The sequence below is a fragment of the Spea bombifrons genome, chromosome 5 (genome assembly GCF_027358695.1).
Source record: "Spea bombifrons isolate aSpeBom1 chromosome 5, aSpeBom1.2.pri, whole genome shotgun sequence".
Taxonomy (NCBI): Eukaryota; Metazoa; Chordata; class Amphibia; order Anura; family Pelobatidae; genus Spea; species Spea bombifrons.
This window is the reverse complement of record NC_071091.1, coordinates 64,949,424-64,963,912: the sequence shown is the minus strand read 5'-3', so window position 1 is coordinate 64,963,912 and position 14,489 is coordinate 64,949,424. Positions and strand designations below refer to the sequence as shown.

General features: G+C 39.4%; 1 protein-coding gene across 1 annotated transcript; it reads left to right on the top strand.

The window, feature by feature from the left end:
- Nucleotides 1-4,431: 4,431 nt before the first annotated feature.
- On the top strand, nt 4,432-5,433 carry LOC128497685 (mas-related G-protein coupled receptor member D-like). Its single transcript, XM_053467846.1, is given in 1 exon segment — nt 4,432-5,433. A coding segment is annotated over 1 exon segment (1,002 nt).
- The last annotated feature ends 9,056 nt before the right edge of the window (nt 5,434-14,489 follow it).

Below are 14,489 nucleotides of genomic sequence, written 5' to 3'. Positions count from 1 at the left end.
ACTTAAAGAAACGAAACTGTAAATATGCAGGTCAGAGGCCACAGTACCCTTTAGCACTAGTGTATTCTGGCATTGACTGTCTAGTTCTAGGCCTAGGGGGCAGGTCCATGGGGCAGCATTTGCATTGGGGAATCATACTTCCTGTAGCTCCATTGCTCAATGTGTCAGTCAAAAGGGAGATCACAGATTTCTCTTAATTAGCCAATTAATTCAATGGAAGATTTTAGGGGTAGATCATAAAGGGCTATCAGAGGTAGGTCATGAAGGTAGAAACTATGTTAGGAATCTTCATGTAGGTACCGCTCATACACATTTAACATTTAGGGATTAATAATTTGAAGTAAGCGTGGTAATGTCTATTTCTTGTAAATTATGTATGGATCTACAGCAGGATGCATCTTCTGTATCTTTTGCAGATGTTTTAACAATGTTTGAGAGACAAGAGCTGCAAATTAGATATTTTCAAATACGGTGCTATTTTATTCCCCACATTAGTCCTATTTAGAGTACTGAGGAACGATATAAAAATAATGACTTGCATCTTTTTTCCAGGAGGAACATACCTTTTTAGTTATTAAGAGGCATTTAAACTAGGAGAGGGGGCAATTGGATGTCAAGGGTAAACACTACATGCTCTTCCCCATGCCATGGATACATTTGGAGATTGTATAACTGTGGTGTGTAGGTTATTGTCATTCCAGAATACTCATTATACATGAAAGATAGAGAAGGCAGAAGAGGAAGAGGGGTTGCTTAACGGGAGACTCCAACCATCATATGCACTTTAATAAATCTGAGTTCAATGCGAGTGCTTTCCTGTCACTGATTGACAGTGTCAAGGGCTGCTGTAGGACAGTAACTTCTAAGAGAGGTAAGTGCTTTAGTTGCATTTTTTGTGGGGGTTTGGAAGAATATGTCGTAATGTACACACAGGGAATTGTTATATCCATTCTTCTATGGTGGAGGTGTCAGGGACACTAAACTTTTTCTTTAAAGGCTAATCTGATGCAAGATAAGAATAAGTGCCTAGACAATTTTGATTATAGTTACATATTTTAAATACAATGGTTGTGTTCATAGGTGTCAATTGTAGACCCCCTGGACCAGCAGAAGAGTTTGATCATTTGCTAGTTGAGGTTATAACTAAGATGTTAATGAAAAGGAAGGATATCATTATGAGATGCTTTAATCATCCTGGTATAGACTGGAACAAAATTGGTGTGATTTATTGTATGTATCTTTGGAGCTTCTCTTTGGAACTATGCCAGATACAAGATAAGCTTAGAATTTTGATGCTCAGCTGATAATATTTTGGCTGCTTTTACAAATAGCCATTTTTCATTCATTGACCTTTTTCTGATTTTGTTTATATGTGCAAAGAGCTAGTAAGAACAAGAGCAGAAGGATATTCTACATTTTACAAATTTGGTTAACACAGAAAAAATATTAATTGATATTATATTGCTTTATTTCCTTTTATGTATTTATTGTGGTCAGGGAAGGATAGTTTGTATCTTAGAAAAAGGAGAAATAATGAGAAAATACAATACAACATACTGCATGAGTGAAAGGAAAAAAACAGATGAAAGGGAAAAGCAAGTACAAAAAGGAGGCTGGATTAAAATAAGAGAAAGAATAAATATGAAGGAAAGGAGAAGGTGTCAGCTAATGATGTGAAAAAATTACATTGGGCAGAAGAGGCAGAAAGGAAAAAATGCAAGAAAGCCAGAGAAGTAGAAAATGAAATATCTAAAATGTTCATCAAATGAACAAACGTATAATATAGGTATTGTGTCATTTTTATAAGTAAACTATAAAAGTAAACTTGTTTTTCTTTTCTTTTTTCTTGATGCAGTCAGAAGTCTTAATTTATAGCGTATGTGCTACTGGGTTATTTCATGATTTTGCATCAATTTTGCATTCAAAGTAAAACAAACAAAAAAAGTTAACTCAAAATACAATATAGAACAAAAATGATAGCTTTATAAAACATGCATCAGGAAGACCACAAAGGGACTAGACACACTATATTAACTATTATACATCATATAAATAGATAAATAAATACATTTTTAAATATTTTTGAATGAAATAAATATATAAAAAGATATATAATACAACATCCCTGAGGAGACAGGTAATGCTGTATGTTGGTTCCTACATGTGGGATTGCAGTCCAGTAATCTGATTCAATAAGATCCCACCCTATGGTTTTTGTGAGTCAAGCTCACTTTGTTAGGGGCATCACAGAAAGTGAGTTTGACTCCCGAAACGGGTAGGGCGGGATCTTATCCAATCAGAGTACACGACTGCAATCCAAAATACAATATTTTCTTTCCCCAGCCAGCAAAGTAAAGTGAACAGACAGTGTTCCAAGTCGTGAGCAGCAACAGGACTGGATCTGATTGTTGAAGTGCTTTGTTTTTAAACACTTTACTTGAGTTTGATTATTAATGTGCATGGAGCTGTTAAATACATTACACACTATGTATATGAGTTATCCTGGACTAGTATTGCATTTCGAATATTTATATTTTTCACTTAAAATTAATTTCTAATTCTTTACTTTTTACTTATTGCATTGGCTTATCCACATATGTTTTAAGGTTATTTATACACATCTTATACACACATATGTATCATATCTCTTTTTATTTATTCATTTGATACAAAATTATTTATCTATTTATATTATTTAAAGTATGTAATATAGTGTCTAGTAATTCTGTGGTCTTTACATACATTGTCTATCTTTTTTAGTTGTGTTAATGTTGAAACATGACTGGGTATTTGAAAAGAGGGGATCTTCATATACAATTGCTCCAAGAACAAAAGCTTCTTAACCTGGCCTTGCTGGGGAGGAGCAGTAGATATAACCTGTCTAGATTTTAGTAAATCAATCAACATTGTGCCTCATAGACGTCTCATTTAAATTACCGTGTTTGGTTTTGGATATGAAAATAGTTAAATAGATTATGCAGTGGTTGAGTGATACACACACATGGTTGTAGTTAACGGAGTATATTCAAAATAAGCCTTGTTGCTAGTGGGGTACATCTGGGGCTCAAAACTGGGATCTGTACTTTTGAATATTTTATTAGCCATATTACAATGGTTGTCAAAGGTAATATATGTATTTTACAGAGGATACAAAGATTTGCAACAGATGGCAAGCTGTTTACGTAAGTTAGAAGAATGGTCAGGAGTGTGGCTCCTGCAGTTTGATTTTCATATATGTAAAATAATGTGCATGAGATATACAAATTCAGCGGCATTAGTGATAATGGGCTGTAGATGAAAACAGAACAGGGGGATTTAGAAGTTATTATTTCAGAATAGTCAGAATAAAGAAGCAGGGTGTTGGGTTGTATTGATAGAAGAATTAGTAGCAAAACAATGAAGGTGGTTATGCCACTTTACAGATCTCAGGTAGGACTTCACCTATTGCATTGTGTGCAATTCTAGAAACGCCATCTCTAGAAAGACATTGATATTTTAGAGAGAGATATCAGATAGGGACTACTAAAATGGTTAATAGTTTGCCGGATAGAAATTATCAAAGGATATTAGTATTACATATAGATTGGAGGAAAGAAGGATAACATGAGATGTGATAGAAACATTTAAACTTAAAGGGACAAAGTACAGGAGGCAAGCGTTTTCCATTGAGGAGAAATGTTAGAACAAGGTCTTAATCTAAAACTACAGCATTGGGTACTTAGGTGTAATATATTTTATTTTACAGAGATGGTGGTAGATAAGTGGAACAACCTCCTAGCAAAGATTAACATAGAAAGATAATTAAATCATGTATAAGATAGGCATTTGGTTCTTTTGAGTCTAAAACAAGGACTGATTAAGGTCTTAAAATCAGAAAATACAAGGAAAAATACATAGGCTGAATGTTTCTTATCTGTCATCAAATTCTATGTTTGTAATACTGTAGGAATTTTACATTAACTTATTTAAATAAACTAAAAAGAAGCCCTAATTAATAAGATGGGTGAAGTAAAAAAATACTCAACATTTTTCGTTACCTAGCTTGTATTCTTAAATCATGTAGCTGTACTTTGCCCTCCTTTCCACACATATTGGTTAACTAGTAATCACTATATTAAAAAAACATATTCTGGTAACATTTCCTCTTAACTCGTTTTAACCTAAACTATTTTCTAGAAAAGGTAGAAAAATTGTTGATGACAAGGCTTATTGTTTTTTATTGATGCCTATAGGACAGTTAGCGAAAAAGTCCATCAAACAGTATGTTGCTGCTTATTCCTGTTCTTCCTGTTTAGCAATGAGTGTGTTGTATACCAATAGATAAACATCACTCCTGATTTGCTGTACCTTCAGAAATGTTTGTTTTTTTAATTATTAATGTTGCATTCTTTCAACAGGTTAAAATTCAGTGTTGGCAGCTGACTAAGGAGCATGGATTTCAACAGCCCACATGTGACTGACATTAACACCACTGAATATCATAATAGTGGTTTTAGCAAAGATGCACACATCCATTTTACTATTGCAACCGCAGTTGCCATAGCCCTCTGTCTGTTTGGAATGGTGGGAAATGTTATTGTATTCTGGTACCTGTCCTTAAAAATTAAGAGGACCACCTACACGGTTTATATTATCAACCTAGCAGCAGCTGACTTCATATTTCTCATATTTTCTGCTGTTATAATGATGATTCAAATGAATGAAATGGTTGGCAAAAATCCAGATTTTACAGGAAAGCATAAACTCCTTACAGTTGTAGAAATAGTTAATGACAGTGCACTGTATTCAGGAATGTTCTTTCTCACAGCCATCAGCATGGAAAGGTGTTTTTCTGCTGTTTTTCCAATATGGTATCAGTGTTACAGACCAAAGAACCTGTCTTTAATCGCATGCTTACTACTTTGGATCATTGCCTGGTTGGAGGCCCTCCTTGAAAATCTGGTATGTCCATCAGAAGATTTTGACGCTCAGACAACAAGCTGTACCGGAATGCAACTAAAGAAATTTATCACTGGTATCGGACTCTGTCTGCCCTTAATGGTGTTGTCTAGTGTTACACTTATGATTACGGTAAAGAGGTCCTTACAGTCGAATCGCACTCCAAAACTTTACATTATCATCATAATTGCAGTGATTATTTTTGTCATATCTGTCATTCCATTTAACTTTGTGTGGCTCATATTGTACTTTCAGCTGTTGCCCTTAGATGTTCAGAATACTAGTATCTATTTTGCCAGTGTGTTTGCCTCTGTACTGAATAGTGCAATCAACCCATACATTTACTTTATTATAGGAAGGCAATGGAAAGAAAAATCTCCCCATTCCATACGAGATGCTCTTAAAAGAGCCTTCAAGGATGATAAAAAAGAAAATAAAGTAATCCAGTCATAAAAACAAAACCGCTGGGGGAAGAAACCTTATTTTTATATATGATGCATGTTCTATAAAATGTATGTGTGTGTATATATATATATATATATATATATATATATATATATATATATGGGTTTTGACGGCAGATAAGAACCAGTCGGCCTATCTAGTCTGCCCATTTTTCCTGATGTAAGGGGTTTAAACCCCTATCAGTCTTTGGTCAAGTTTTATAGTGATGAAAGCTTTAAGTTTATCCAATGCCTGTTTAATTTCCCTCATTGTATTAGCATCCACCACTTCTGCTGAGAGACTGTTTCATTTATCTACTACCCTCTGAGTAAAGTAGAACTTCCATACATTACATCTAAGCCTCTGACCCTCTTGTTTTAGAACATGACCTCTTGGTTAAACATTGCTCCTTCTTTCTTGCCTCTTGTACAGTACTTGTTAAATCCCTTAAGTATTTAAGTATGTTTCTATTACATCCCCCTATCTCTTCTTTCCTCGAAGCTATATATATTAAGATCTTTTCTGATAATTTCTGTCCTGCAAACCATACCATTTTTGTTGCTTTTCCTCTGAACCCTCTCCAGTTAGTCGATATCCTTCTGATGATGGGGTCTTCAGAACTGTACACAATATTTTAGGTGAGGCCTGACCAGAGATCTGTAAAATGGTATAGTCACCTCACTTTTTCTGCTACTAACACTCCTCCCTATGCAACCCTGCTAGCTTTTTGATTTGTTTTATTGCATTGTCTGCTTACCTTTTAAGTCATCAGAAATAATTACATCTAAGTCCCTTTCTTCCATTGTTACTGACAGAACAGTGCCATCATTGCTTTATTCTGCCTAGGACTTTTTACATCCCAATTGCATTATTTTACATTTATTAACATTAAACTGCAGCTGCCAAACTTTGGCCTTTCTTCTAACTTACTTGGGCCATTCTTCTAACTTGCTTGAATAATTGGAATAATTGTCATCTGGGTTGTTATACCTGGAATGTCTACTCCTGTCACTAGTAAGGAAGGAGGTGGAAGAGTAGTATCAGTGTATCACAAAAGTGTATCACAAAATAGCTCTCACAATCTTCTATAATCTATGATTTAGGAACTAATGTTTTAACACTAAACTACTGAAATGTATCCATTTATATTCACATTATATTGTTGTTTAGAGCTTTATAACTGATATCTCTTATTTCCAAGACAAGCTAAGATAATAATTGAAAGAAAATAATAGATCCAAAATACAAAAATATCAAAATGTGTAATTACTCTTGTCACTGAGGTTGACTTAGTAGTTGGTATTATAAAAATAAATAAGGTATTCAAAATGTACCAAGATATATTTTAATGCATGAAAACCTCAATTGCTGATTATTTGTTACATAAAGATTTAAAATAAAGTGAAACATGTCTAATACCGTGTTTCCCCGAAAGTAAGACAGTGTCTTACTTTCTTTTTATCCCTAAAAGCCCCACTATGTCTTACTTTCGGGGTATGTCTTATATTGGGAAAAAATTGAGAGTGATGGGAGTTATGATGTACTTTTAGAGCATAATTAGATCATGAAAAAGACATTGGAAATGGTACAGCATAACACCCATCACTCTCACACACTTACCAATCAACACACCTACCAATCCACACGTATACCAATCCACACATATATACACAAATCCACACACGTATACACAAATCCACACACATATACACTAATCCACACACATATACCAATCCACACACATATACACAAATCCACACACATATACACTAATCCACACACATATACACCAATCCACACACATATACACCAATCCACACACACATATACACCAATCCACACACACATATACACCAATCCACACACACATACACCAATCCACTCTCACTTAATGCTTTCCTACCTTTCCTTTCTTCTTTCCCTCCTCTTCGCTCCTCTTCTTCAGTTCTGTCTTCTTCCTGGTTCAGAGGGCACGGACAGCGGTGGGCGCGGCTTCAGTGTTGTGCGCCGGGATCTGACAAGAAACCCCGGCGCACAACAGCTGTTGCCGCGCAGATCACAAGGGAGCGGTATCGGAGGTCATTAACAGACCTCCGGCTCCCTTGAGTGATTTTAAGCCGGGTTGAACCCGGCTTAAAATCACTCAAGGGAGCCGGAGGTCTGTTAAAGACCTCCGATACCGCTCCCTTGCGAGCCTGCTCCTCCAGCGGCGGACATTGCTGTCCGTCTCTGGAGGGGTGCCGGGTGCCGCAGGTTGGCACCCCCTGGAGTGTGGCGCCCTGTGCGGTCGCACACCCCAAAGGTCGGCCCTGCTCTAAGGGGCCGGCCTTAGGGGTCTGCGGCCGCACAGGGTTTAAATAAAAACATCGGGGTTTTTTTTCAACTTTATTTAACATCCTCCATGTTAAATAAAGTTAAAAAAACTTTATTTAACATGGAGGATGTTAAATAAAGTTAAAAAAAACCCCGATGTTTTAATTTAAATCCTGTGCGGCCGCAGACACGTAAGGCCGGCCTTGGTGGGGACTTCCCGGCCCCTTAGAGTGGCGGACCCGGCAAATCCCCCGTGTTTCCCCGAAAGTAAGACATATGTCTTACTTTCGGGGTACGGCTTATATTAGCCGACCCCTCTGAAACCCCCGATACGTCTTACTATCGGGGGTGTCTTACTATCGGGGAAACACGGTAGCAGTAAACTGTAAACAGGATGATGAATAATAAATACATTGTATGCACTAATGTATTTCAAAAAGTTTCTAAATTCTAATCATATGTTTTGATTATTAATGATGTGGTTTACTTAAAAAAAAAAAAAACACTTATTTTGCAATAAGCCAGAGAGCATAAGCTCTCCAGGCACCATAGGCACAATTGTATGCAATATAACAAATATACAGATCAGATGGTATCGAAACAGCCCAAACAGACAAAATAACCTCACACACCTTCCTTAGTAACAACAAATTACATTGTCTTTCTCTAGACCCAGCAGCTAGCTCAGTTCCGAGATTATGCAGGAGGAGCTCGATTTAGTGATCTCAGCACTGAAAGGCTCTTAAGCTCTAGGTATACCGCTACATATTATAAAGAGTTCACACTCTAGCCCCACGTCTTCTGAAACTTTTCAAAACCTTTCAATCATGAACTTCGGTCCCTTAACATGTTCCTAGTTATTAAAGAAGGTAATTTTTCTTAACTACTGTCCAATATCCCTCATCAACACAGATGTCAAACTGTTTGCAAAAATCCTGTCATGTTGATTTTTTCTCTGCTTACCGCACCTGATAGAACCTGACCAAGTGAGTTTAATCCCCAGGAAGGAGGCTCCAGCATCCTACATATTTTAAATCTGATAACCCATTTGGCCCAGCCCTCGGCCCTCCTACTCTCTTTGGACATCAAAAAGGTTTTGACTGGGGCTATAGTTGATCAACCCTTTGGATTTTGGGTTCTCAGGGGCCATACTGAGGGAAATTCAGACCCTATACTCTGACCTCTTAGCCTTTGTTGACACAAAGGGTGTGGTTTCCCCATTGCCCATTAGAAACGGCATGAGGCAGGTGTGCCCACTCTTCCCAATCATTTTCGCCCTGTGCAATGAATCCCTCGCGGGCAAGATTAATTATAACATACATGGCATAGAGGTGGGGGTTCACTTTACAAGCTCAGTCTGTTAGCAGGCAATGTTTTGCTCTCCCTCACATCCCCTAACTCCATAGCCCAATCTCTAGTTCATTAATATCCGAATACTCTACAGTTTCAGGCTTCAAAATAAATAACTCAGACTATCTCCCTGTTATGTCACACAGCAAAACTAAAAGAGCTTAACTTTGATTTTAAATTGCATCCCACTAAACTCAAATATTTGGGAGTACACCTCACGCCTACACTTTTCCAACTATATTGCACCTACTATAATTCCATAATCCAACAATTTAGAAGTAATTTGCCCCGCTAGGAAACCATAGGATCTCACTCTTTGGGAGAATCTAAAGTGTCAAGATGATGCTCCTACAAAAATGTTATACCTACTGTATACCTCTCACTCCTCATCCTAGTCCAAACACAAACACAAAATCTGCAAAGCAACCTTTTAAAATTAATTTGGCATAACAAGAAGCAAAGGTGGAAGTCATCCCAATTATCCCTGCGCTTCATCTAGGAGGTCTAGCAGCCCCAGATCTCTTCATATACTTTCATGCAGCACAACTTGCCCAACTATCATATGATAAATTCACAATACACCTAGATGGTTGGAGCTAGATACATGCCTCTGCAATATACCTGGAGCATTCAGGTCTGTTTTAACACAATGCCAAGGAGGAAAGACATCAGCAATGATCTTAGAGAAGCAATTGTTTCTGCCCATCAATCCAGAGTCTAGGCCATTTCTAAACAATTTAAAGTCCACCATTCTACAGTGAGATTTGATTATTCAAATGTGGAATTCATTCAAGACTCTTCCCAGGAGTGGATGTCCCAACAAATTCACCCCAAGGTCAGACTATGTAACGCTCAGAGAAATTGCAAAAACAAGAGTTATGTTACAGGGTCACCGTACCCAAGGCTGGGTACCCCTGTTTGAGGGTTGAGGAATCACCAGTCAGTCCCTTATACGGAGCTCCTGCTATCCAAGGATCAGTCAGACCACCATTCGTAGTAAAACAAGAACTCTTAATTTACAAACACACAGAATTTATATACAATCTCAATTAAACATGCACCGAACCCAATCCCAGCCACATCCCATCACAAATCCCATCAGTATACAGGGAATGTATCAGGTGAGGGGATTAAGGAATACAATGGTTTTCCCCCACCTGTGTTATCCCCCTGTAGTGCGGGTGCCGTCTGTGCCGTCTGTGCCGTCTGTGCCGTCTGGGCAGACAGGGCTGTGCTGGCTGATTAAGAGCCCCAGCCAGGTTACCTGATTGTCTCTTTGAAGGCTGGAGCTGCAGCCACATTCAGTCTCTGGGCCGGTTACACAATAAAATATTACCGGGTCACGGTATCAGGAACTGGACACAAAAGTGCTCCATGACCAGGCTAAACTTCACACGAACATATGAGCCAGCTAGCCTGGCCCTGTCACAAGTTACATCTCAGATTCTACAGGCCTCAGTTAGCATGTTAAATGTTAAGGAATTGGATGATATATGATATAGGGAATTGGATGATATGATAAAAAATTGGTATCTAAAGAAAGCTTGTTCAAAAAAAACAAACAATGTATAACTTAATGAGAGAGAAGAAAATGACCGCTAAGTACGAACACTGCAAAAATGTTAAAAACAGCCATTGTCATGAACATACCTGGGGATTTCTTCACTCCGACTACCCAGAGCCTTCCCTTGCTGGATGCGGCCAGGACTGCCCACCAACGTCGGTGGGCGGTCCCGCGGATGTCAGTGAGAGGTCTCGCTTTCCATTTAAAGGGAAAATGGGTGGGGAGTGGGGCATGTCAAGACCCTGCTCCCGCGGCCCGGAGGAATCGGGTCAAACCCGGAGAGTTCCCAGGTATGATCATGAAAGGTACAAAAGGAAAAAAAAGCCTGGTCCTTAAGGGGTGGTGGTAACGCTGTCCTGAGGAGAAATCCATAGATCTGGGCCTGCTGCCTTGGAAGGCGGCTCTGCTGGTGGCTTGGCCACCTCTGGACAAAAACGACTGTGACCACGGAAAACTCTTTTCAAGAATGTCTGGGTTTTATTGAGTGATGTGTAGTTATTCAAGTACTGATTGAGGTCTTTCAGGAACTTCTCCCCGAACAAAATTCCCTTTGCCTCTGGTCCCAATTCTTTAGGTGCCAAATCTGCCAGTTTGCTGTCCAGTTTCAACAGGGCCGCTTTATGTCTTTCCGCAGAGTTGGCATTACCCAGTAAGCATATGGACCTTTGGGCCCATTCCCTTATGAGGCATGGATCCACTTGAGAGCCATCGGTAACAGCCTCATCTGCCATGATCTGAGCCTGAGATCTGAGTCAGTGGGCCCGTCACGTCGAGCAGTTTGTCCTGCGTTGACTTTAGTCCTTGTTCTAGGCCCTTGCGTGAATCCTTGACACTCCTATTCATTAAGGTGACAAATGATGAGTCAAACTCTGGTGTCTTTGCCACTTTGTCGGGAAGGGATGGACATGGACACTTCGCTGTGAGTTTCTGACGAACCTCCTTATCCAACAGTCTGCGCAACCAATATCGCAGAAACTCCGCTATGTGGGTAGGGGATGCCCACTCTGAAGATCACAGATGTCTGAGAGTCCTGGGATCAAAAAGCGGTATTCCCACAGCGTCCAGAATTTCTGCTGGAGCATCTGGGTTAGTGGGACCTGGTGGTTCCTACGTGCCAGAATTTTGTGGGTAGGCATTTCGGGCCGTTGGAAAAGTGTGATCTGAATCTGCGGCCCAATATTCATCCACCTCTAAATAGTCGTCTCCAGTCCCTGCTTCTGGCTGGGAAGTGGAGGGAGCATTTGTTAGGGGCTCCTTGCCTTCTTAAGTGGTTCTTTCCCTTTGTCAGGTACCATGGGCATTGTTTGCGTTGTTGGTCTGGATCTGACAGGTGGCAGGAGCCATCAGACACAGATCCTACATAATCTGGAGGAGACACTAGGGACAGGGGGTGCCTGGGGAGTTGTGTGATCAATTGCAGCCAGCTGACTCCACTATGACAGCCTTGAGCCAGGCCTGTAGGGCCACAGGAATGGGAAGATCCGCTTCTGACATCTTTCAAAATAATCTGAAAGATACAGTGACATTCAGTAAAACACTGAATTATAGAAAACGGGGTCACTCGAATGCTATTCACCAAAGGGGGTCACCCAAGGTGTATGTGCATGTGTGTGAAGGGGGGTCACCCGCTTTTAGTAGGGAGAGGGTTACTCTGCCCTGAGAACTGGACACTTGATTTAAGTGTGTACAGGTCAGATCCCCTTGGAGGGGTTAAGTTGCAAAGCTTTTAATAGTGCTGATCCAAATTTAATCCATGAGATTTTAAGAACATAGCCATATGATCAATGGGGTAGTGTTAAATCGGGGTATTGCCCCTGAGGGAAAAGAGTGGGTCACTCTTAATTAAAAGTCACTCTCCATGCTTTTTTTAATAAAGGGTGTAATAATAATACATTTCCACAAGATGGTGGTGGCTTGAGTGCAATGAAAATAATTTTTCACTAGATGGCGGAAGACAGGTCTGAAACGGTGATGAGCGGCTCCATGTAGAGAAAGATGCAGTGAAGTGGGAAAAGCAGACTACGGTGAAGCCAGACAGCGGAGGAAAAGGTGAGTAGACCAATTAAGGGTAGAAAAACGGGGTATAGAACATAGATAACTAAGGCTTCTACGTAAAAGGTAGTATATCTAGCATGTGGAGGTCCATGCGGGATGTGGCCAAGCGCGGGAGGGTAGTTTAGAGCCAGGGACTTCTTATTCTGCTCTAATTCTCATGGAGAGAGGTCTATACCTTCAGTGCAGAGTTCACAAGTGAACTTCAATTGATCTATACATGCTGGGTTTGTGTGTTAATGTGTTGATCTATAGCTGCTATCGGCATCAGGGTTTAATATTTTTATATATATATATATATATATATATATATATATATATATATATCGGCGGCAGGGGCTAATATTAATACATATGGGCAGCAGGGTCTAATATTTATATATATATATATATATATATATATATATATTAGATTATATATATATATATATATATATATATATATATATATCATTGGCAGAAGGGTCTTATATTAAAGGAACTGCCAGTTCAGCTGTTATTTTGAAATCATATTTAAATTTTTATTATGTAGTTGTGGATTCAGACTTCCCATGTTGAATGATCAAGTATATATGTTTTTTCAGTAATATGATTTAATGGTGGAAATCATTAATGTCCCCCCAGTTTTGACTGTGGTATCTTATGTGCCCTGATTGTGTTAAAACACAGGTTGCCTACTTTAAGCCTGAGTAATTTATTGCTCTGGTGGAAGGAAAATGTCTGGAACCATCAAGTTTGCGTCTGTTAAGGAGGGGAGACTTAGAAATTCAATCAAGATTGAAGTTCCTGAGAGAGAGAAGGAAGAGAAAGGAACAAAGTATGTTGTAGAGGAGGTGCTAATGGAAAAACTTGTACTGGATCTTCAAAACATCTATAAGAATCTCAGAGAAAAGAAAGATGATCCTCGATGCTTTACACTGCTGTATGACGGTGAGGAAATCGCTCTTAATGTTCATATGTATAACCCATATGATGAAGCTGTCATAGCCTGGTTATATCGATATTGTAACAAACTATCTAACCCACAGAAGGTACGTAATGATATGGGCATTTGGAACGGTAAGAGTGTAATGGTGATGCAGCAACTAGATGATCCTGCTGTGCTGGTTGCAGTGGCATCAGTAATCTCAAGTAATCCGATGAAGGAACAGGCTGTTTCGGGTCCAATGGATCCCTCCCCAGTGGTGGGTCCTACGGATACCAATGTGTTTTTAAATCCCTGTGCAGGTTCTTTTACCAGCCATGAGAGTCGCATTATTGTGGGAGACCTTGAGATGGAAAGTCCAGCAGTGAGATCACACCATTAAGTCCAGAACAAGCGTAACTACAGCTGTTGTGGAGGAGACTGTCCAATCCCTAATATCTATATTATTGCTCTGATGGAAGCGGATGTGGAGTATCCAGCTGGTCCTATGCCTAAGAGGGGGAGGTCTGACAGTGAATGCTGTTTGGCACCCCTTCTGAGGGCTGAAGTGGAGGTCCTGGGAGACAACGCGAAGGAGGAATCCAAAGTAGAGTTTTCCGGGAGCCCTGCAGATGACACAGTCAAATCATCAAAGCGGAAGTCAGAGCAAGGAGACCTTCCAGAGTTATCTGTCCGAAAGGTGGCTTGGAAAATACAGAGCTGTACAGGTGTTGCTAGGATGGGACTTTCTCTGTCTGATCCTTTTTTCATCATGGATTACAGCAGAGTATCAGACATTTTAGACTCTGAAGGTGAGAGGGACGTTGATAAAATACACTAATGCTCTCACTGGATCTCACCGTTACCTCACTTAATGTGAGGAGTCTGAGGAGCTCTATCAGAAGGGTTGCTTTATTTGCATAT